Below are 26,533 nucleotides of genomic sequence, written 5' to 3' on the forward strand. Positions count from 1 at the left end.
AGGTCCCTTTTTTTCCCAGAAGCTAATTAACCTAATGGAATGTTTTTGGACTGTGGGAAAAAAAGCTATGAAAACACAGAGAGAACATGCAAATAAAACATAGATAGCACCCCACGAACTGAAAATCAAGTGCAGCTCTATAAAGTTGCCCCCCTACTACAAACAGCACAAACTATGACACCCACCACATTTCGTTCCCGAGAGATAGCATCTTTATCGGGGTGTGAAGTTATTATGTGATGTTGTTATATTATTATATTATGTACGTTATATTATAATTATGATGCGACTCTTTCATGTTTAAATTGAATATATTGACTGCTCCATGATTTTTATTTTCGATCTTAAGCAATTTAAGACAAATATTTTAATATGGCAGCGAATACTTCTAAAAATAATAGGCTTAATTTTTTTTGGAAACATATGTTTCCAATGTTTCCACATGATTCCACATGCGGGTCAAAAGTCAAGCCAGAATCAAATATTACCCCCATGTTTTTCAATTTTGACTGAAGCTCAAGTACAGTACCATCTACAGATAGGTTTACTGCATTGGCTTTACAAAGCTAATGGGGGTTGGCAATAAGCATGACTTCAGTCACAGTTTAGATTAATGGAATTTTGAGTCATTTATGTTTTTATGTCAGAGATGCAATCAGAGAGAACAGAGACACATCAGTGACATCAGTGTCAGGTTTGGTATGGATGTAAATTTGAGTATCATCACTATAGAAATGTTAATTTAGGCCATGCGATCTTAAAAGCTGACCAAGTGGAAACATGTAAATGCTGGAAGGTAGGGGGCCTAGTATCGAGCCCTGAGGAATACCAGACTTAAAGCCAATTTCAGAGCTTCAATTTCCAGAGAGACAAGAGAGACAGTGATAAGTGAGGTGAACCATTTAAGAGCAGTGTCAGAAACTCCAAACACAGTCTCAAGATGAGAAAGTAAGATATCATGATTACCAGTGTTGAAAGCAGCACTAAGATCAAGAAGAATGAAAATATAAAGAGAACAAGAATCAGAAGCCATTAGAAGATTGTTAGGTACTTTGACCAGGGCAGTTTCTGAAGTGAATTTGTCGGAAACCAGATTTAAGGGCTTGAAGAGGTTATTTTTGCAATGAGGTGGTTATTTAACTGAATTGTAACAGCATGCTGTAAAAGTTTTGCAAGAAAGGGTAAGTTGGAAATGGGTTGAAAATTGTTTATATTGTCCAGATCCATGTTTGTTTTTTTGGCACAGGTGCAGTAGTAGCAGCAGATTTGGGGGCTGTTGCTACGCGAGTAAAGCTGACATTTATGCGAGTACTGTAAGTCCGACACCCAGTTTCACTTCCCACTGTGTGAGAAGACAATAAAACCACCAATACGCTCCTATCTGTGATGCATCAGAAAAGGTTAAAAATAATAGGCACTACACGAGAAAGCTTTAACAACCTTGGTGAAGCCAAATGATTATAAAGACCATAATTAAATAAATTACTATGAATAAAAAGTGCAGCAAAAATATATGTATAAAACTTTAGATGTAAAATTGTATAATTTAAAGATAAATAAAAATATAAATTCCGGCTTTAAACATTAGTATTTAAATGCAAATATATACTGTATGTAAAAACCTCAATTGTGATTTCTGTTTAAGGGATATTTAACTTTACTTACTATCTCCCAGAACCCTGGAGATTGTTGGTTTGGAGGTTCATTATTGCTTAATTTATTATTAATATTATTTTAATTTTTAAATACTGTGATATATAAAATTAATATAAATGTGCATATAGTTTACAAACACTTATTATTTATTGTATTTTATTATTAGAGAATGTCTTTATAATGCCCAAGGGACAATTTGTTAAAAGTACACCTTGCGTATTGGCTGGGATTGAACCCTGACATTCAACCACTGAGCCAATAATGCATCAGTCTGCCTTGTGTTTCATTTCGCATTACAAAACACGTAATTACAACATAACCACAGCAAGTAACCAAGTTAAAGAATTTGATGTAGAAAAGAAGGTGGAATACTGTTGTGTACCTTATTTTTTATTTTTGGCTATCACCACCAGCTACAGTGTATATGTATATTATATTCTCCATTATTTATTAGTCATAAATTAATTTTGTTAATGATGTTCAGTGATGTTCTTATTTTTAGGCTATCTTTATTTTTAGCTACCAAAATTTCTCGTTATTTACATGATTCCATATTAATATTCAATTTTAACTGGATTTAAAGAAGTGCAGTAGTAAATTAGATTAAATGAGGCAATTGTTTCACTAACATCTAACACACCACAAGTGGCACCTGCTGATCTTCTTTGGGCAGTGAAAAGTTGTGCCGGATGATCTGTGGTAGTACTGGGGCAAGGTTGCCACTGGAAAGACTTTTGCCGTGCATTCTGAGTGGCTACAGTACATCTGTATGTGAATATGTTAGTGAACAGATACAGTATCACACTCCAAAGTAGAGAACAAACTGAAAATGCAAATGCAAGTTGTTGTACAACAGAAAAAAGATAACCCAAAATCTAATTGCTGCCACCATATCCAGTTATTTTAGGCATATTTTAAGAACAAAAACATTAAATCATAATTCTGATTAAACCAAAATGTAAATATTACAAAATTTCTGAATCTTTTAAATGATTTTTTAAAGTTACACACACGTTACTATACACTTTATTGTATTAAAATTATATTGTAAAATACTGTATCAACATTCCATTTGAAAGGAATTCAGTTTTCCAAAATTTGCATTCTACAGGGCAATTTTAAACTGCTTGTAAATGCAAATGTGCATCTGTCGTTTTGATGTCCAGAGACACTTTGCTCTTCGTCAAAGGATCAAACTGAGTCTTAGAAATATGACTGTGTGAACTGTAGAGCACGCATAACCATTCTCATTATACATCTGTTTGAAAAACAGTAGAATCTCAATAAAGAAAACAAGTGAGAACAACAGGATATGTCTATAAGTGCAGTAGACTGCAAATAAAGAGCTTTTTGCTTTCTTTCTCTGTTAGCTTGAACGCTGAATAGAAGGTCACATCGATGCCATGCTCTTTGATGCCTTTCAGGTTCTTTAAAGAAAAGCACATGTATCTTACTTCTGAGAACTTAAAATTGCCCTCTAGACTGTAATTTTTTGGGAAAAGATTTAATAATATTTATTAATTTATGAATTGAAATATCTATATAAATGTATCCATTAAGAATGATCCTATGTGTATATTGTCTAAACATGTAATAGTAACACAAAAATAAAAGTCCTAAAATTAGATTAATTACGTAATGAACACTGGAAAAAACAAATATTTAGATAGTGATTTCCTATGCCATGTGTGCATTTTAAATGATACTGTACATTTAGAGTACACTTATCTCCCTGAATTGTATCTCATCAGCTTTCGCCATCATTTGTGTCCACATTATCTTTGTGTTATAGAGTAATTAAAATGGCACCTACTAAACAATACTTTAATAACACTGTTAGACACTGCCATGAAGAAAAACAATTAATTTTTTTCCAGAAAATGATTTGATATAACTGATATAAAAACCTCATCAAGCCTTGAAAGAAACTATCTTAATAACATTGCTTGTAAGGAAATAAGAAAGGCTTAATAAATAAGATGAGGCCAATTGGTCCATCTAGACCGTTTGGTAAGCTGGGTTATTGGCTTAAATAACTTGTTCTATATTCCCACTACCCCTCTCTTAAAGATGTTCCACCTGTTCTCAGGTTTATAATGCACTTTCATATAGTTTCCAATTGTTACACTGTTGTTACACTGTTGTTACACTGTTGATTCTGTCTACTATGTTGACTTTGAGGATTCTGAACACCTGGAATATAAGTCTTTTGTATCCAAGAGTAAAAATGTTCAGGTCCTTTAATTTGTGTAGGATATTCTCTTAGGTCCTGGAATGTACCTGTTTGCTCTTCTCTGGAAGATTCCAAAGGAGAAATATGGTTTTTTTTTAACGTGGTGACAAAAATCATGCACAGTATTCTAAATGAGGTCTTCAGACTAGCGTATTGTAGAATTTTAACACAACCTCTTTTGATTTAAGATTTAAAGATTTGATTTTCTGTGCTTTTAATTATTCACTATATACTAATATTTTGTTAGCTTTTTATTGCTTATCTACTTGTCATTTACTAGACAAGTAAAATGATGGACCAAAACAAACATGGAAGTCCTTTTCAAAGGTAACTCTTGCAAATGTTTCTAATTTTATATCTATTTTTCTGCAGTAGTAGATAGTCCTCCCATGTAGGTATCAGCTGCAAACTCTTCTAGTTTAATAACCTTACCAGAGTATAGATCAGATGTCCTAATACATTTACAAATCCCTGTATTACTCCACAAGTTGCATCACCCCAATTAGATCATTCATCCATTTTTATATTGTTTATTTTCTATTAACCAGCTCTCAAACCTAACTAATGCATTACTTTGAATGCTTACTGCCTACAATTTGAGAATTAATATTTTAAAATAAACTTTATCAAAAGCAAGACCTCATTTAGAATTTTGAGTACAAATTTGTTCATTAAGTTACAAAAATGTTGGTAATCAGTCTAAAAAAGAGCTGGTACATTCCATGTCTTAAAGAATTATCCCATAATAAAATAACTGAACCTTTTTAGTTTTGAACCAAGAACACTACAAGGGAGCCTAATTCAAGTATTCAAAACATCAAAGGCATTGATGAAGTTAACTCACTTTTTACACAAAAGTTTGTGGGAGTGTGGAGCAAGCTATCCAGAATTGTTGTTAAACTCAATGCAGCTAAATAAAATACTTGGATCATTTAGATATTGGCACAGACATACTTACACTAGGGCCAGTTTTTCCTAAAAGCCAATTAACCTATTGGTATAGGTTACAAGTGGGTATAGTTACGAGCTGGGCGAGGGGAAACTGGAGCCCTTCAAGAAAAAACAAGTGAACACAGGGAAAACATCTAAACTCCCTGCAGATAGCACCCCAGGGCCCTAGCACTTAAAGGCAGAAATGCTTACCACTGTGCCACCATGCCACACACATGTATTATATGTTACTTAATAAATGCACAAAGTTTTTGTATTTCTGTGATGTAAAATGTTAGCCTTTTGCTTAATTTTAAGTGTGGTTTATTCATATGCATTTGTTCAATGAAATGCTTTTTAGTGTAGTAAATTTTAAGTCTTTCTTAACTGTTGTTTAAAGGTATTATTTTTTAAAATAGATGCAATTAATCATCATAATTACATTTTCTGTTTCAGTTAAGTCCACGATTTTGTATTGATTTGTTAATTACTTAGATAAATCCAGCTATATTACGAGAAGCATAATGCAAGAAACAGAAACTGTAAAATTGCTACAGTATGTGATGTGATGTAGTTGGAATCACAGAAACATTATACACAGTGACTGTGTATAATAGAGCATTAGTGGATATTCACTCTTGTTGAACAAGTGGAAGTGTAGCACTATATATTAAAATAAGTATTCTGGCACAGGAAGGTAATCAAAGTGATGACCAACATTGTATCCAATTTTTCAGATTAAGTCTTTGTTCAATTGTAGCAGAACACCTATTGATTTATATTTTACAATTTTAACTATACATCGTGACATTGTGACAGTTGTATTTTTATTATTGCCTCACAATTTCCTGAAAATGTAAATAATATTTTGCAAGAACTACTGAGCACCTCTGAATTGAAGATTATATTAGCACATAAAGTTTATTTGAACTCTTGTGAATTACTGACCTATGACACAGGGAACTGCAAAATGTTTAAATATATTTTAAGTATATTTTAATAGTGTGACTTTTTTACACTTTGAAAATGTCAGTTACATGATCAAGGTATATAATAAGACTTTGTACAGCCATATGGAGCACTTGGTATTCTCTGAATACCTGTTAAGTGTCATTTGAGATACAGACAGCAACCTAGACAGCAGTTTAAAAGTCAGGGATTACATCATGAATAAAACTGTAGAATCAATCAATAGATAATAACCACTATTACAAGAGATATGATGTTATGATAAACTATGTGTTAATTTCCATGACATTTCTAAAAAACTAATTACTGTAACCCAGATCAATGCAGACAGAAAACAAATGTTTTAACCAGCTCTATATTTCTAGTTAAGTAAGTTTATTGGACTAACAATTAGTGTATAGTTTGAATGTGGAAGCTCTTCATGCAGATTTGTTCCAGGATTTGATATTGAGTATAAGTCAAAAATGGACAAATTCCTACAGATGCAGCCATTCAAACTGCGCGGTACAAACCCATTCCGCACACAACTACCCACAACCCACGGTACGTGATTGGCTGGCCAAAATGACCGACAGGGGCACTCGTGGTGCCTTGGTCGGGAGTGAAAAGATTTAATCATTTAATCTCTTTACTGTGCACATTTTAATCCGCTTAGTATTGAATATTGGAATTTTTCAAATAAAGGGAAATTTTAGTAGCTGAGCATAAAAAGAAGAGGAGCATAACGCATCTGAAGGTCATAAACGATATTAATTTATGAACATAAACATATTACAGTATGTAAACTGTATATTGCTGGTATTGGTAGTTTAAAGAAAAAATACACACCAGTATTCCATTTCTCCCTACACATTTAAAACATCAAAGTCTTACATGCGGTTATTTTGGAAACATTTTTACGTGCTCCTTCTGACCATATTACGTTTATATACTTTGTGAGAAAAGTGATACAGGTACCACATGCAAAAGAAAAGGGCAGTAGAATGTCTTTGAATGAATTGTAGATTAAAGAAGAAGAATGTTGGTAATTACTTATTCACTTAGATGCCAAAAGAAGTGTTTCTTCAAATGTTTTCACAGAAGAACAAGTACTCAAAACTTTTCAAACAATAACACTAATCCATGAAAGATGAGCAGGCTACCCAACTGACAACGCTCATTTGAAACGTTTTTAATGAAACTTTATATGACACTTACCTGGTCCTTGAAAACACTTTTATTATTTATTTTTAATTATTATATTATTTATGATAGCTTTTTATTTTCATAAGTTCATAATTTTACATTACCTCTATACGGTATACATGTACTCAGGTATGTTACAGCATTAATTTCTGATTTCAGTATTTTATATATGTTGTAAAATACATTAACTGTTCAGGAACCAATGCTGGGAAAGAGAAATCCTTTCTAAAATAATAGTTATAAAAATCTCTTCTGTTTTTATATTCACGTTCCCAATAAGTGAAGGTATTGCAACAATTTATTGACAAATTCTCTGATATACTTTTGAATCAAACACATTTCTAACACAGAAACCATGTACAGTGCTACAGAAACCAACAAAGTGGGATGAGGAATTTGCAATGATGGAGTAATTAAATAAGATGATTAATGTAATACAAATAGATGACTTAACATATTACAGCAAAAAATAATTTCAAAGAATAATGTAGCAATCATACCATTTGACCAAGGACTGAAATCTTCTTTTCTGACAGGTGCAAAGGTAAGTAGCTGGCACAAACAACCATCTGTGGCACTTGCAGTGACACACAACCTAAATTATAATAATAAATATGTCATATTAATTATATAACCCCATTATTTTTCATGAAAGTGCTTAAACATTTTCACAACTATATATTGCAATATTTTCATCATAAATTTGACAAATGAAAGCAGATCAGGAAAAAGAGTCATTTTCAGTCTTTAAAGTAATTTGTGTTAGAATATAGCAAGGTTATAGTTTATCTGGTTGCTGATCACTAATTGATTTTTCCATAGTTTCCACAAGTGCCCTTTGGTTTATGTCTCAAAGTTGACTTGGAAAAAGCACATTAGATTGACTTTGCCAAAGCCTTTGAGGATTTTGAATACTTGAATCATGATCCCCTTATAGTCTTAACATTTTAAGACTAAAAAAATGCAGTTCTTTTAGCCTGTTAGCATATGATTTTATTTTAATCAGGTGATGTACTTAGTTGCTCCTTTCTGGACCCCAGAGTAGCCACATCTTGTAATATTACAACAAAAATTGAACACAATATTCTAAACTTAAATCAATTTTAACTTGATTTAAATATACATGTATTTATTAAGAGTCAACATACTGTAAACACATAAATCTTTCATAAATTTCTTTGTCAAGCTACTGTGTCAAGAAAAGCTTGCGAATTTATCACCCAATCTGTGATATACCAGATTATTATAAATATATTTTTATCATGATATTCTTGTTTAATTGAAATAACCTAATGAGTTTATATCTACCAATTCAATGTTTGTTGAGATGCAATGGTATATGAAGTAGATAAAAATAATTTTAAAGAAATCAGAATACTGTATGAAAAATTATAAGTGAACAATTAATTAGAATTGGGTCATTAAATAATTTTATAAACAAGGACTGAGTTTGGGCTACCATTGCCTACGGTATATACAGAAACTGTCAGAAGCCTTGTGAGTTTGGTATTCAACATACAGGATAGTGGTCATACATCACAGATATCGAAGGGTCTCCAGGCTCTTGTCGATGCACCTAACTGAACAGGAATGGTTTTCATGAAAGAAGAAAGAAAGAATCCATTGCTCTCTAAGAAAAGCTTTGCAGCTGTACACACATTCATACAAAGATATTTGCTTTAGGATCATTTTATTAATTACAAAATTCAAATATATGTTATGTCTTTGTGTTATATGTTTAATTAATGTTTATTAAGACTTAATGAAGATCTAATTAAGTTTTAATCTAAATATTTAAGAATATGGACTTAGAGTTCCTAGGTCACAAACTTTTCTTGCACTGTAAATGTATATTATTGTGTATATATATTTGATGTTTTCACTACCATTATTTAACACTTTGTACTTAAAAAAAATCTCTACATTAAACATCATTTGCCAGGTGTTTCACCAACATTCTTGAATGTTGTCTAAATCTTTTCAAATGTCCTTTTGTAACTTCTACAGTATTTGCGAATCCTCCTATTTAGGTATTATTTAAGAACTTAACTGCTAACTACAGCAGAAATGAGATAATTGTGGTACTCTATTAATTACATCTGTCCAGACTCCAGTTAGAGCATTCACCCCCCCCCCCAATCTGTACTCCAATCCAATTTGCTTCAATGTCTATGGCCTTCAATTTAAGAACTTATTTCAACATGGTTTCCTCTAAATCCATGTTACCTATACTCTAAAACTCTTGCCTTTCTAAATTGACCCTGTTGTTCTGTTCTATTTAGTGTCTCCATTAACCTTACATGGATGTAACGAACAGTTCCTTCCTTACCCTATGCGGACGACACAATCCGAAAGAGTGAGGAAACACTGGGGAAAAGTCATGCAGGAGTACGGGGATGAAAACAGGGGGGCGTGTCCAAAGTGCGCAGGTGTCCAAGGGGAGTGAGTCTGGGGCAAACAATCCAGGAAGAAGTCCAAACAGGGAATCCAAAAATGAGCTAGAGTCCATGGCCAGGCGATCCATCCGAAACAGGAGATTAAAATCAGGAACCGGGTCGGAACCAGCAAGGGGAACAGGCATAGAAACCAGAGCCTCGATTGGCGTCTGCATCTGGCTTTTAAAGGGTGACAGGAAGGAGACTGGAACAAGGGGCAGGTGTGGGGAATAAGGCAAACGAGGAAGGGCTGGAGCGCCCTTAAGAGGAGGGGTTTGCGATCGTGACAATGAAACAGAAGTAATGGTTATACTGTAATAATATGATTTGTCCTATCCAATTTTGAAATCTAAAAGTAGTGCAGTCACACAAAAGTTAAAAATGTAAAATACGGAATATGACAATCATGTTTTAATATTTAAATGTTTGTTCTTTATTTTCATTGAACTATAATATTAAAGTAGCTTTTTAAGACAGGTATGAAAAACATGTAAGACAAGTAAAACGTCACAGCATGGCCCAGGCAAAATAAAATGTACGGTAAGAGTGAAGCTAAATCTTAAGTGATATATTGAAGTCATCACATATTGACTCAATGATAAATTGGAATCAACTGAAGATTATCTGTAATTAATGCCTACTGCATACCTGAAGCAGGTACGACATGAAGTGTCACAGCTGAAATGTGATTTGACAAATTCATTTTGATGGAAGGTATGCCACACAATAGTAATAGAGATATAGATTAAAGGCATTCCTGAAATAATTATAATTACTAAGTATTTTAAAGAAGTTGATTTTACATAGAATGTAAGGTAATCATTAAATGATAAATCATTCAATATGCTTTGAATACTTAACATATAAAAACAATACATCTCTTAGCAAGAACAGGATGTTCAAATATTAATGCATGACCAGATTTCAATACACTTTTTGTGGCAATTAAAAAAAAGCATGCCATTAACTACTGTATTACTGTAAAAAATTTCCTTTTGAATTTTCAAAATATTGAAATAGTATATCTTCATCCATATCAACTGAAATAATTAATAAAGTTATTTATTTTATCCGTAGTTGGCCAAACTTTTAGCCACAAATAAAATATCTCCAAACTTGAATGTAACAGATAATAAATAGTAAAAGGAAATGCTTAAGTTGCAGACTACAGTAGATAAGATATTTCATTACTGTATATATATATCAGCATGTTTCTTCAAATAAAAAGTGATTTAAAAATAACAGGTGGAGCCCTGAGCTACATAATTTAGTCCAGATGGACTGCAACAGAACACCTCCACAGGGTACCAAGCAGCACAGAAGCACAGAGATAAAGTAAATATTTCTTAAGGTGAGTCTTCTCAAAAGGTAAAATACCACACAAACTGCCATGAATGATGTATGAACTTACCCATGACTACTGAATGTTCTAAGGAATCTGTGAGTATGGTATATTCACAAAAAAACAAACATATCAAATAGCCTACCTGTATTTATTAACTATTAGTAATTATAATAAATAACTAATCATTATAATGGAAATTAATCAATCTTATTATAATGTTCATTATATGAGCATTTGTTACTGTATGTACCCGTTCAGAATATATATATATACTATATACTGTAAATGTTCACACTATGCAATGTAGGAGTGATATTAAGCATAATTAAGCTGACATTTGGTGCTTACTACAGCAAAGAGATTACTTTCCCAAATAACAAATTAGTACACATACTGCATACTATAAAACATGTTTTATTTTACCCATCTAGACCTATGGTAGTTAGTACTTAATTGTTCACATGATCTCATAGAATCATTTCTCAAAAGAAAACAGAAGATATTAGCCTCAATAACACAGTAGGGAGTATAAATCTTAGCTGACAGAAGTGCCTCCTGTTCTATATTTTAAAAGAACTTTTGTCTAGTTTCGGCTTGTGCCCTCTGATCCATGTTTCAGTGTTGATTCTGAAGACTTAAACTGAATTGGCTTCACAATATTAGAATATCAATTTTATAATCATGCAGCTTGTGATTTCAATTGCTTTTTATCACATGTGGAGTTGTGGTTTTGACAAATCTATGGCTACATAATACTTCATTAAAGTATGAAATGAAATAAAAATTACATAAAGAAATTAAAACAGCAGTAGAGCAGTGTGAGGTGTATGTAATTTAAAAGTGTATGCACCTTTAAATTAGGAGTTACACATACAGTTAAAACTACAAGACAGCCTGTGTTTTGTTAGTGTTTTGTTCATTTTTTTTTAAGTTAGACGTTTCAATAGTGACATTTCCATCTAAAAAACTTGTCTCTTCTTTTCTTGTTTGCATATCCTGTGTATTTTGTGCCTTTTTATACCTATTTCCAGGAGTATTTTTAAATACTTTCTTGGAATATACTGTATAAGTCTCTCCAAATATTTGCTTGAAACATACAGTATCTACTAAAATGTAGGGCACACAGGCACTTGGTCACATTTTGTTTGGCCACATATCATAATTAAAAAAAATTGAGGGGTACGGATGTGGGGAATCTTTCAGGTGCACACAAGCATTTTGTAAATGACTGGACACCCCATATGAATATTACTGGTACTTCAGAACAACAGTAAGGGATATATGCACAAATTAAGACAAAGACATGTAATGAAAATATTCTGATTTTATCTGAGTGTTTTCCTTACAATTGCTGCTTAAAAATATATTTTTGCTTTTGTTTTCCCCCTACAATATTCCAGAAAATGCACTACAAAGACAAACCTAGCAAACATGCACATGAAAGATGCTTTAAACATTCAAAACTCATACACTATATTTCACAACATGGCTCAAACGTGTATAAACTGTGACTAAGTAAACTGACACGTTTACTTTGCTAAGAACATTTAAATTCATACATCATCTGTATAACATTCAAGATTTAAGAAAATCTTTTCAAGTGCTCATAAATTTGAATAGCATGGAGGCTAAATCTCTGAATCTCCTTTATTGTAGGTATAAACTTGATCTCTTTTATCCTGCAAAAGACTAGATGTTGAGAACCTTTTCTTGCAATCAGAAACCTACTTGTTTACAATTTATGACGTTATAGGGAGTATAAGATAAGGGAGAAACATTCATAGCATAGCATGAGACTGTCTGTGTTGTCACTGATATCTATTACACAATATAAGCACCCAATCATATAATAGATGTGTTTACCACACAGAAAAAGAGATGTTCAAGTATTACTTACTTTCTGGCACAGTCTGGTAAACGGCATTAGGAAGTTCTGATCCAGGGCGTGCAGAATGTAATGATTTTTTTTCTTTTTCACCTTCTTTACCTTTCTTCTTGGCAGCATCTTTCACATGAGATTCATCATAGTAAAAAAAAAGTACATGATGGCAAATGCTAGTGTATTTAGTATTGCATATTACATTTATTTTGTGATCTTTTACATTTAAGATAATCTAGTCACCTTAATTACACAATTTTTTTTCTATGAAAATAGCCTTAGAGAATTAGAGCATAAAGACATTGTAATTTTCTGGAAAAGAGAAGTCAACACAGCTTTTTAGCCTCTAAGGATGGGAGTAAATGATCTAAATTGTGGTGAATTAAATGCCATGGCTGGACATTTCTTTTACCCTTAATGTTTCTTTCACTGGTTGATTTATAGCTGTCAATTTAGAATGAATGTTTAAACTAACTGTTATAATACATGAAAGGTGCACTTTTATATAAAATATAAAATGGAATATAAGATGTAAATTAAATACAACAAAAGGTATATGATATTGTATCTTTTTAGAAACATACTGTACAGTATGAAACAGGAACAAGCCATGGGAGATCACTATTCTGAAACTTTATGGTAAAAATCAATAACTGTTTGGAATAATAATTTATCATGTGACATAAGGAATTACCACCTCTCCCCAGCAAATATTGCTGGTTTAGAATTAACAAACCTACTCCACTTTGATGCCATATACCAGAAATGTATGCATGTGCATGCTTCTTATTACCGAGATTGTCCTTTAATATTATTAAAATCAAATATAATCCTATCATACCACACTCATTCATGGAGGTTTGTCATGTTACTAAAAAAGTGAATTCAGATTTTTATATTCAGATTAAAACTCAGTACTGAAAGTAAACAACATTTCAGAAGGAAACTTTATTGTAATTACTGTAGCTCCTAGCACAGAATGACTGATTTTTAAGTTTATTAGATACAATTAATTTCTACCAGCCCAGCTTTCATTTTGGTGATTTTGAACAAACTAGCCTCATTTTATACATTTAGCAAAAAGTAAAAGTCATATAATGTAAGTCATATAATAACACCTCTCCTAAAATGTGGGATGATACAACTTATACTTACTTGTTGATTGATATTAAATCAATGCTTTAGTATATATTTTTATAAAATGGTATATATTTAGTTACCTTTATTACTTTTGTCTGGAGTTTTACTGGCTGTTGGAGTTTCACTCTTAACCTCATTTGTTTTGTAATCTTTTCCTGCATGCAAGTCTGTCAATGGAGGTTTGCCTTCAGAAGCGTCATCTTCTGACAATAGAAATTTCGGGACTGTTTCTTTCAAGAAATCCCAAATTTGATCCGAATATCCAGTCCTAGAAAAAAAAATTACCATATAATAATATTACTATATATATTAATTAATTAATTGATAAATATTGATCATGTTAATATATTCATTTTCTGATTTAAGCTAAAAAGATGAGATTGGTAAGTTATTAAAGCAAACTCCACATAGTTTAAGATACAAAAGACAAAAAATTGTATCAACCATTTCAAAGGAAATTGTCTGAGTGTCTCTTTTTGGAATATTATTTTTCTCATCAAACTGTCATCTCTTGTAATCAGTTACAGTGGCACATACTTTGCGTTATCTGTCACACAACATTATAGTGTGTTAATACACCATCACCTATTTTTTAGGACTTCCAGACCTAAAAATACTTGTGCTTAGTTGAAATGGGGAGATTGAACACACTAATGACATGTTCTAACATGGCTAAATATATATGCAAAATAATAACCAGAAAAAAGTGCTATGCTTGATATTAAAATTTTGTGTAGAAACCTCTTACTGCTAATTACTTCATTTAAATAAAATAACATTGTATTTAAATATGATAATTACTCAGTAATATTTCCTAATACATTAATATTGTAGCGCTCTCGGGTTCACGTGGGTATCCGCCCTCGCCGCTGCCACCTCAGGTCCCACCGCTGGGGACTCAAACCCGGGCCTCCGGCGTCACTCAATAGGGACCCAGCCAGTTGAGCTAAAGGGAAATCTCCCCTCAGTCCCTGCTATCCATAGGGAAGGGTGGTGACATCACTGCGCTGGTAAGCCGTCTCGCACAACCTCTAATGTCGGCCATATGCGTAACACTCTCCCCCGCTTAATTCACCATCCTCGGCGAAGGGCTATCCCACCCAGCTCCTGACACCAATGTAGCATTCTCTGGTCCACGTGGGTATGTGGGTTTGAGTCCCCAACAGTGGGGGGCCGCCCTGAGGCGGCAGCGGAGAAATATATATATAAGATATATATAACAATATATAAGAAATCATATTGTCCCATGCAAAGTACCATTGTCATTAACAACAGAAGAATATCGTCACAATCAACTTTGTGCAAATAACATAATAACATAATAACATTACTTTATTAACCCTTTACAATTTCTTGCATTAGGAATTTGTCTTTTCGCATGCCCCAGCTTGCTCTCCATGAGACACAGACACACAGACAGGGAGAGAAGCTTGGGGTCAGAGCGCAGGGTCAGCCATTGTACAGCGCCCCTGGAGCAGTTGGGGTTAAGGGCCTTGCTCAGGGGCCCAACGGAGTAGGATTTCTCTGCCAGCTGCGGGATTTGAACAGGCAACTTTCCAGCCACAGGCGCAGATCCTTAACCACAGAGCCACCGCTCCAAATGACTTAGCCTAAAGGAGCATGAGTACTGTCTTTTGTATACATGAGGTAGGTACTGTGATGAGCATTCCTGGGTTAAATGGATGTCAATTCACCATTTTTTTAACCAAAAAGCTGCAATGAAACACCTTTACAAACGTATTTTATTTTTCATGTGAAACTGCAGAATCATGTAGATGAGTTGTTGGCTAATCTTTAAACATTGAACAGAATACATTTACAATGTTTTAACAGTAAGATTTGTAAATTATGTTGGTTTACTGTTACTATTGGTTGATCATTAAATATTTAAGCACAAAAACCCTGAAAGCTTTCAGCCTATGCTTACATCAAATACCTTTGGATTTGGAATTACACAGCAAATGGGATTTAAATGCTATAAGTATTGCATTTAAAGGTGAACTGTAGTCACAATTTCTCAGACCAGTTATTGAATCTTGGTAACAAAATAAATTCATTAACAGTATAGAACAATTGTACAAATTTGGAATTAAGCATAAAATGGTGGACTTTGTTAATGCTCTTTAAGTCGCCATGTTGTCGCAATCCCCTGTTCTCGCCACGGGCAAGAGTGAGAGTTCTGTGGGGGTTGTGGAGAGTTTTAAATATTGGAGAACACATATTGACCAGAGGCTGAGTTATACTGAGAATGTCGATTACATTTTTAAGAAAACAGAGGCTATTTTTAATTAAAAGAATAAAGATGCTAGTCAAAATGTCCTAGAGATGGAATATAAAAGCCTCGTTGAGAGCATCCTGGCATTAACATGACAGTTTGGTAGGGAAACCTGGGGTTGAAAAGCAAAACCAAATTGTCCAGGATTGTGACACAGCAGCCCCAACTCAGTGATGTACATCATAATACAGTTTTCAGAATAGCAAGGAACATCACAGCTGATTCCACCCATGCTCTCCATTCTCAATTCATTATTCATTATGTCATTAAGTCACAGTTCATAAAGTCTCCCATCAAAGAGATGGTATAGGGTACCAAATTCAAATAAAACATTTATAAGAAGTCCTTTGTCACCTTTGCAATAAAATTGCTTAATGAATGCATGTAAATGTAGTCCCCCAGCTATATTTTGGTTTATCCATTTATTTATGTATTACATACTGTTGTTGTAATTTCATGTACTTCATGTGATTTTATGTGACTATTATGTTTTGCTTGTATGTTTTGTACTTTTATGTGAGAAGCCTAACAAATTTCCTCAGTAGTGAACAATAGAGTATCTATCATACTTCATCTCTTCTCATTTTTACTCCTTGTGAGGGTCATGGCGGAAACAGGTTGAACATGACAGAACAGACATCACTTTCCCCAGCAATAGTCTCAAGTTCCTCCTAGGGAATTCCCAGTGCTTCTAGGCCAGAGATATAATCCCTCCAGCATGTCCTGAATCTGCCCGAGGGTCTCTTCCTAGTAAGGAGTGCCCCTGGAGGCTTTCTCACTAGATGCCCAAACCATCTCAACTGGCTGGGAATGCCAAGTTCCACATCATGTCATGAAGAGTACACCCAGCAGCTTCACGGAGAAACCTCTCTTCTTACACTTGTACCTGCGATCTCATTCTTTCGGTCACTATCCAAAGCTCGTGACCACAGGCCTGAGTGCCCCAGGGAATCTATCTATGTTGTCAGGAGCTTTGCACTCCTGGTAAGGTTACCCTTGGTGAATTGGTCTAAGGTAAGGGGCAAGACAAAGAATGATCCAAACTAGTTCCCAGTGATGGTCCTTTAAGAACTGAAAGAACGGTGCCTGGATCAGGGACATTTTTCATACACACACTTTTTTGTATGTCATAGTTAAAATGTAAATAATTGTAATATCCTACAGTATATGTCTCTACAGTGAGGTTACCATTCCATTCACATTTTTTAAATCATTTGCAGTTGCAGTGTGACCATCGTAGAATTGTTAGTGGTAAATCTGTTTTCTCTCTTTTACAGACACTTCTTCTAATTTATCTATCATTTGCACAAGCTCCTCTCTTTGGGTAATAAGTTATTTTTCATATTGTTACAGGACAGTTTACTGTCAGCTATCAGCTCTTGCTGATAATTTCCCCTCACTGTATTAATGTGCCAGTATTACATTATATATACTGATAGTGGTTTTATTAATCAGGTAAAAATGCTGTAATGGTTATTAAACAGGGAGTTAAAGTCACCATTTATTTTAATAACCCCCAAAGCAAGAGTAAATACATTAGCAGCCATACATAGATTCCCCATAGATTTGAGGGAATATAGCAGCTAAGTAAATGAAATGGTTCAAATCAGGAACCAATTTAAGAACATGTTTTAAAGTTTACAATGTAAATGAAATTTGAAATTATAGAATATCAATAAATTTGAATTTGAATAATTTCAATACATTATGGAAAAGCACTGTTAGACTTATTTTGAGTGCTTGTCAGTGGTATTGGAAAAGATACTTACTGAAGTGGAATAACTTCTGGAAGCCAACCAGTGAGGGCATGCAGGACTGTGAACTCCCCAAGTTCCCTTTTTTGACACAGGTGCACTCTGTGAATTAAATAGCTAGATCATTAAAAAAAGGAACAGAAGTTTTTGACTTTGGTAACATAGCAGCATTGAAATCTGTAAAATTATCTCAGAGAAAAAACACGTTTCTGTAAACAGATGGCATTGACGGGACCCTCTCATATATTGTAAGGCACAACAATATAATTTTGGAGAAATATTAGTTTTAGATTATTCCAAAGTTTCATTGCCAAAAGTATTAAAACTTTCACTGAAAACATCTCCTACCTTTAAATTAAAAGACTTATCCCCTTTAATTGTACATACTACTTAATGTATTTGGGTCATTTTAATGCAAGGTACTACCATATTATCTCTAACAGAAAGGAGGATATAAATCTATAGGCCAGGGCAGACTACCTGTGCCTAAAGAGTTGGCTCATTTTGTTTCATTCGTGACAGCTACTATCTTAACTATTCAGTTTCTCAAGTGCTGCCAAAGATTTAGTTGATCATGTGGTCTGGTCATTTGTCCTGATCTTGTCACAGAGACTCCTTATGTGCTTTGAGAAGTTGTTTGAACAATTCTGACCTATATCTGCATATGTTCCTGCTAATCTGCTGCTAAGTTATAAAATTCAATAGGCACAAACTGTGGTTTATTGTCTCTGATCAGTGTCTCTGGACTACCAAATATGACAAAGACGTTTCTAAGCTTCTTGATCATTGTGGTTAATGTTGTAAGATTTGTAAGTTCAAAGAACCAGGAGCAGCAATCCCCTTGTACAAGGTTTCCACTTCATCAATGAAAAATATCAACTGTAACTGGTCATCTATCCACTAGATCATTGACATGTCATACATGGCCACTTATTACGAACGAGTAGTTATGAACCCTGTGCAGGTTGCTGAGAGAGTCCGATGGCTACGAGTCCAAGAGGAGCGAGGCAGCAGAGCCATTGGTAGTTCCAGGCTAGAAGTCGGTGTCCAGTTAGAGAAGGCCGCGAGGCAAACATGTCCAAAAAGGGGCGAGACAAAAGAGTAGTCAAAAGGTCCAACACTAGAAAGGTCTGTATGTAGGTAGCCAGAGGTTTGAGGACGTAGCAAGCTCAGATGATGGATAGATTCCTAATACCGAGCGAGGACTAGGAGTGAACTAGGAGGAGGGTTTAAATAGTGAGGGACGAGGAGATTGAATAATGAGGGTCAATCGGTGCCAGCTGTCCTCGTAACACCACTATAGGAATTCTCTTGCTCTTCCTGTGCATTTGTTTATTGTCTCCCTTTACTACTTAATCATCTGCTGTGTGTATACTGTAGCGCTCTCAGGTTCATGTGGGTATGCGCCCTCTCCGCTGCCGTCTCAGGTTGGCCGCCCACTGCTGGGGACTCGAACCCGAACCTCCGGCGTCACTCAACAGGGACCCAGCCAGTTGAGCTAAAGGGAAATCTCCCCTCAGCCTGGTGGCTGAGGACCCTGCTATCCACAGAGAAGGGCGGTGACGTCACCTCGCTGGTAAGCCGGCTCGCCCAACCTGTAACGTCGTCCGTATGCGTTACACTCTCCCCTACTTAATTCGCCGTCCTCGGCAAAGGGCTATCCCATCCCACTCTGACACCAATGTAGCGCTCTCGGCTTGACGTGGGTATGCGCCCTCGCCACTGCCGTCTCAGGTCGGCCCCCCACCGCTGGGGACTTGAACTCGGGCCTCCGGTGTCACTCAACAGGGACCCAGCCAGTTGAGCTAAAGGGAAGATCTCCCCTCAGCCTGGCGGCTGAGGACCCTGCTATCCACAGGGAAGGGCGATGATGTCACCGCACTGGTAAGCCAGCTCGCACAACCTGTAATGTCAGCCATATGCGTTACAATACTGTAATTGTTTGCCAGTATAAGAGTAGAAATTCTGGCACTCTCCAGTTGGTCACTGACCATCCCTGGTCTAATCTCCTCTCTTTAGCTGCTTATAGGTCTAGTCTGTTCTCCGTGCCTCCTAAAGCTGTCGAATCCTTGTTTTCATCACAAGAATGTGCTGCAAAATGAAGTCAACCTACAGAATTTTTATGTGTTTTATGTTAGTGTTAACATTAACTGTAAAATGGTTCACTTGACAGCCTGTCTACATGAGGTTTTTCCAGGAACACGCAGGACTCAAAGTTGTAATTGAATCTAAACAAAGCATCATCTGAAAACATTGTCTGGCTTCTTTGGCTTCTATGGCTGTATTGCAGAAGAACTGCAGGTGAACGTTACTTTCCTTTATAGTGTCAGCAAAGGTTTTTGTCTGCTGGGCACCCAAAGCTAGCTACAGTACAGGCATTTTGTCAGGAGATATTGGAAAGCGTTATTGATACTTCACTGGTGTCTTGAATTATTCTCTGAATGATTCACCAAGCTCATAAAATGTGGAACATCAGCAATATTTTATGGTTTAAAAATATCCACAAATGCCTTAAGCTTTTATGGGTTGGCTTCAAAGCTTTGAACACATACATAAAGTCCTAGGAAATTTAACTGTTTTGCTACAAACATTTGTGATTTATAGTTAACCTGCTTTTCTGAAGTTGTATCATGTTCTTCTCTATCATTGACAAAGAATAAGATACCATTTGTTACTTTTCCCTCCCAGTAGGGCAAAATCCTCTGCTGAAACTGTTCTCAAAAAGTGTAATGAATGAGAAGAGCTTAGTATTTGTACAGGGGTACCTGTTAAAAGTAGAAGACAATTTTGAAAATATTGTAATTCCTCCTAATTATGCCAGATTCTGATCTACTCCTGGCAGAATATTTCCTTTTTAGCAAAAAGAATTACATTCAACTGGTGGCATGCCAAAGACTATGAAGATTATGATAGTAGTGTACGTGTCAACCAGGTGAATATGTATCAGTAGTTGTAAGCATTATAAGGCTGGGTGTCCTAAAATATTTAGTAGCCCTTCTATTTCCCTGTTAATTTGATTTATGTCTTTTCTAGGACATATTGATTGTCCATTCAGCTGCCATTATAAATTGTGAAGATTTTTAAATAAAACTCAATTACTATAATTCAGTCAAGCATGCACTGTAAATGCATGTGTTTTGTTAAGGTGAATGGGATGTTGCCAATTACAGCTAATACAGAGAGGATTATTCCCTCAGCTTCCAAGTAAACAAATCACCAGTGTGAAATAATGCATCTTTTTCATGTACTACAATAACTGAGCATAATTTATAAATCCCATATGTACCATGAATCTGACAGAATATACAAAAACCATTGAAGACTTTCTATCAAAAAGAAACATCATGTTACCAAAAATGCATCAGTTTACTTATTCTGTGTGTGATGTTGTCCCCATGCAATGCTCAAGGGAGACAATCTCACAAAAATGTGCCCCTGTATAAACAACAGAGGCAAATTTTGCACGAATATTAAAAAAGAAATCTTCCACAGAGTGATTGCTAATAAATTCCCAAATCAAGATAAAAGCATCATTTGTGATGGTAAACTACAGACAAGACACGACCTCCTATGCATCCCAATTTACAAATTCTATCCTTTTATGCATTATTGAACCTTTTATTATTGTTATTTTTATCCATACTTGTCACAAACCACACCTTTTTTTATTTGAATTATTAAATCCCAAGCTATGCATTTGTACTAACATTAAATCATAAACTTTTAAACATCTCAACATTCACCTATTTTTAGACAGCATTGTACTAGTGCTATACATTTTCTGCTTTTTAGGTATTGATGAATTTAACAATATATACAGTATATATCAAACTGTCATGCTACATCAAGTGAGGTGTAGTACGAATAAGTGAAGTATAGTGTAGGATGAAGTTAAATGTAGGATGAATCTTAGGAAAAAGTGACCTAACTTTTCTATCATAAATACAAAATATTTCTTCTTTCAGTATAATCATGTTCTCTGCTCAATGCAGATGGTTAGTGTCAGGGTTTCCGAAAGAGGTTAGCTGTTGGACGCCTGTGTGAAGCCGTGAGGAAGGGAGTTCGAGCAAAAGTTAATTTAATATTCCAAATCCAAGTCGTTAGGCAAGAGAGAAGTCAGAGCTAGGTCTGGTAGTCAAAGGAGCCGGGCTGAGAATAATAGCGCGCGCACAAGAGAAAGCCGTGGAAGACTTCTCAATAGTGAGCGTAGGTAAGCCGGTGAAGAGTGTCTAAATATTGAAGAGAGAGAGACGTGGTTGGATAATTAGTTCCTGGATGTGTGTGGATTCTAGTATGCGTGGGAATGTCAGGGCATTTATGAGAGAAGATACAAGTCATGAAAGTTACATCCTTCAGCTTATCTCTTCATGAAGCTGTTACAGTATGTTATGTTTGAAGGCTTTATAATCATCATTTTATTTTAATTCAGGTGGGTAGCTGCATCAGCATGCGTAGGCTGCAAAGGAACAAGTAATAGGTTTATTCCATGCTGAAAAAAAGAAGAAAGAAAACACAATGTTTCGGCCGTGGGGCCTTCTTCAGGTGTGAGCCTGAAGAAGGCCCCACGGCCGAAACGTTGTGTTTTCTTTCTTCTTTTTTTCAGCATGGAATAAACCTATTACTTGTTCCTTTGCATTTTATTTTAATGTTTGGATAAGGTTATAATAAACACATAAATAATTAAAGCAACTGAGGCTGTACTTTCTGCCAGGAAAAACTGCTGAATTATGCAGGGCATAAAAAATATATTGAATAAAATTTAAGGTTTTAAGCTTTCCTTTTTCTTTACTATTTTCACATCAAAAGGGTTTGTATTCAGTGTTTTTTGTTGCACATGAACATTTTCTGAAAATACAGTATCTGTAAACATCTGCAGGTCAGGCCTTAACAAAGTCATATCAAAAGCAGGAATGAAATGAATACCTTTTTCAGTTTATCAAAAATAAACTGGACTTACTTTTTTATTTGTGTATTTCATAAGTAAAGACAGATACCAGTTAATGTTTTCAAAACTAAATAACTTACAAATCTAAATATAGAGTATTGCATATGTACTTTTTGTTTAGTTTTTTATTACAATTTTCATTTAGTTCAAACAACAGTTTTTCTCAGTTGTTTTGAATATATTCTATGATATAAATGATATAAAATGTAAGCATCATCGGCCATATTATATTGCCAATATTAATTAAATAGGCCTAAAGAAACTAACAAATTCAAAAAATGATTTATTGAACCCCTTAAATGGGACACGCTTTCTACAACTTACAGTATAAAGCTTGTAGTAAAAAAAACTATATATCTTGCAAGTTCTGACTGTGCTTACAGGATCATCTCCCCCCAATTACTGAATTATAGATTATACAGTATGTAGATTATTTTTAATGGCTATGAGACTTGAACAACAATATGTCAATGATTATTAATGGGTGACACTAAAATATAAAAAGAAGTAAATCAGTAATTTTTTCATTCATTTCTAATATGCTGCTAATACCCTTCCATTTGGAATGTTTTAAATGTTTTATAGGTAATTTCTTTAATAAGTCAAGAGAATTTCAGAGTGAAGGATTTTACAACCTCTAGCATTAATATTGAAATAATCCCTCCAAATTTTTATTCGTCATTGAAATTATTCCCTTTTATTTGCAAAAACATCAGTCATCTTTGATTGTTTAAATTAATGACACTTATTAATCAATTAATTAAACAAACACTGATCTTATACTTTAACTACTGTATCTGGACTCATTGGCCCTTAGATACATGAATCATTTATTAGACAGTAAATAAAGAAATCAAAGAATTTGCCAAAATCCAGTAAAAGACTTACTCAGTGTTTGCTAGTTTAATGATGGCTTTCGTCAATAGCATTGGCCACAGTTCTGTTTGACATGTTGTAGCTGGGAGCAATATGTTGTTCTCCTCATCAAAAGGCAGTGTGTCATCTACTGTGATCTTTCTCCAGCACCCCTGGGGGATAAATAAGTTATAGGAAAATTATTATTAACACAAGGATTTTGCAATTGTTACTGCTTTACCTAAGTTAATAGTGATATCTTCTCCCATCCATCTTTGTTTTGGCTTATATATTTTTAAACAGGATTTAATCATCCACAGACTCCTTGGAAATGCCTGACTACATCTTTCTCATATTCATCATCCACCAAACCCAAGAACATAACTTCTAATATGTATAAAGCAATGTGAACAGCCATGTTTCAAATGAGATACCCTCAGATACCTAAATAAGAATATTGTTTTTATTATTAAATCAATTATTATTATTTTATTAAAAATGAGGTCTTTTGATGCAAAACAGCCAAGAGCGGCTATATACAATACTTATTTTTACAGATTTCGATATACTTGCTTAGACATTATTCTCTACATGTAGATACAATATTTAGATGTGCAAAAGGGACAGCAAAAGGGATAAATATTTACTCTATGTTACAAGTTTTAAAATTTAGACTGCTATTGTTTTCACACAAATAGGCTCACAACTTACAAAGGGACATTTGGACATTTCCTAACCAAAAAAAAACCCCTTTGGTTCAGAGCTGGGGAAGCCTCCTTGCTACAAGGCCCCAGCGTGCTTTATACATTGTATGTGAATTGTAAGGACGCATGAGAGCAGGAATGTACTCTCAGATTTTACTAAATATGTCCTCATGCTGTACATTATTTTAAAGGATGTAAAGAAAGCATTTCCATAATTTCTCATTAGTTCTAATTTTATTTTGAATTTTATTCAAATTCTGGCAATAAAAATTTTCAAGAACTACAAGATTAAGATGGAAGTCCTAAATTTTTGCTTATCAGTGCTGCAGCAAGCAAGAGACAGCATTTCAGAACAGAGAACAACTCCTGCATAACAATATGTAAAATATAAAGAGTCTGAATGTAGTCTAAGTCTCAGAAGGCTTTTCACCCAGATCAAAACAGAACCTGTCTGATGTTAATTTTGTTCAAATTCACATTGGTAATCTGATTAGAATCAAATTGATCTTATAGACTAAAATGTACATGTGCTAGTAGAGAACAAAAAACAACATACAAATATAAAAATAAACCAGAAAATCCTTTCTAATCAACAAGTAAAAGGAAATGTGTTTCGAAATCTGTACAATTCTGCTCTACAAATAAAATTGAAATTCAAAAGACCATTTTTTAGTATTATGTTAAGCAAAGAAAGCAGTCTTAGTAATATCTTACCTCCGTAAGGGCATTAAAGTAAATGCATGGAAAGAAATGAAAGAAATAAAGAAACTAAAGTATAGTAGCACAGGTAAATGTCTGTAAATTATAACCCAATCATCACTGTACATTACAGTAGTAATCCCAGTGGCTTGCTGAACCAGAACCAACTGAAATTACCGTAACAGGGAACAGAAGCACTCATGAAGTCAACAATTTAGAAATCCAGTTGATCAAGTTAGAACAATGTTCATATCAATTTTGTTCCCCATTTCCTTATACCATTTTGAAATCATTGCCCACCACACTCAACTTCCGACTGCATTACTAAAAACCTTCTTTAGAACTGTCTCAAGGCAGCTGACTGTGTTATTTATTCCAGGCTTTGGACAAAAGCTGTAATTTGCATGACTGTTAACAGCTGCAGAACTCATCATCAATGCCACTGGAAAAAGAAACCATACTAATGAGCCTGAACATACAGTAAAAAAGAAGCTTCATTCTTCTTATGAACTATGAACATTCAGACCTGTACATACAGTCTTCACTATACTATGTCATACATTTATTTGAATATATTATTATAATACCAATACTAATACTGATATTCTATTCAAACAGAGTTGTTACTGAGTAGAATAAACCCTGAGTTTAAGAGACTAAAGGGAAAGGGTGTTCATTATTGTCGAATGTCTGTTAAATCATGAATTATGTTTTTTTAGCTCCATATACTTTATATATATATGCTTCCTGGATTTTTAGACTTATTTTTTAACAATTAACACAGTCATTAAAATTGTTCTTGTGGCTTTCTTATCATAAATATACAAGCTCTTCATTTCATGTGTTTCATACTTTACTGTAAGCAATTGACCTACTCCTATATGGCACCACTGATATTGCTAATTTTTATATCAAATGTTTGTAGTATTTTTTTTACCTTGGTTTGTTATTTGTAAAGTTCCCTTAAAGTTCCCTTAAGCACATTTTGTACGGATGTACAAATGTATGTTAAATCTGAAATCCATTAACGCAAAGGCCATTAAATTAACAGTTTATTGTAGTAGAAATTGTGTTGTTCTTTATGTGGACATTTGTGTAAACTTTTAGTTTGATTGTTCATTAAAAAAAAAAACATTTTTGTTGAGGGCTATGTGTGGAAAAAATAAAAATGCTTAAGAAAAAAAAATAGCCCAGAATATGCAATCAAATAATAATAGCAAGTAACTTAATAAAGAATAAGAAATAATGTTTTGATTTATAAATTGCTGGTAAGACTGCTATACGTGATGTGTTTTTTTTTTTACAAATTACGTTATCAAGTCACTGGGTATCCTCACAGTTGAGGGTGTCTGTTTTCCATAAATATTATGATAAGGCTAAGATGGGATCTACACACTTTGTGGAAGGTTCAACAAAGGTTGACATAGGAGATATCTGGCCATGTACTGTACAATCAGCTCATGGTGAGCTCACTTTGCTTTATCATTCAGATCTGTGTGTTTCAAAGTTCTGGGATCTTTCCAAGATAT

At 34.3% G+C, this 26,533-nt stretch overlaps 1 protein-coding gene across 1 annotated transcript in view; it reads right to left on the bottom strand.

Moving 5' to 3' along the window:
- The window catches only part of adgb (androglobin), a 111,652-nt gene that overhangs the window by 72,632 nt on the left and 12,487 nt on the right, over positions 1 to 26,533 (bottom strand). Inside the window, exons 6-10 of the mRNA XM_088939997.1 lie at positions 23,635 to 23,774; positions 17,817 to 17,903; positions 13,853 to 14,040; positions 12,651 to 12,758; positions 7,474 to 7,568 (exon numbers count right to left, since the gene is read on the bottom strand). Coding sequence (XP_088796123.1) covers positions 7,474 to 7,568; positions 12,651 to 12,758; positions 13,853 to 14,040; positions 17,817 to 17,903; positions 23,635 to 23,774 — 618 coding nt within the window. The remainder of the gene's footprint in view (positions 1 to 7,473; positions 7,569 to 12,650; positions 12,759 to 13,852; positions 14,041 to 17,816; positions 17,904 to 23,634; positions 23,775 to 26,533) is intronic.

Source organism: Atractosteus spatula, chromosome 2, assembly GCF_055471065.1.
Source record: "Atractosteus spatula isolate fAtrSpa1 chromosome 2, fAtrSpa1.hap1, whole genome shotgun sequence".
NCBI lineage: Eukaryota > Metazoa > Chordata > Actinopteri > Semionotiformes > Lepisosteidae > Atractosteus > Atractosteus spatula.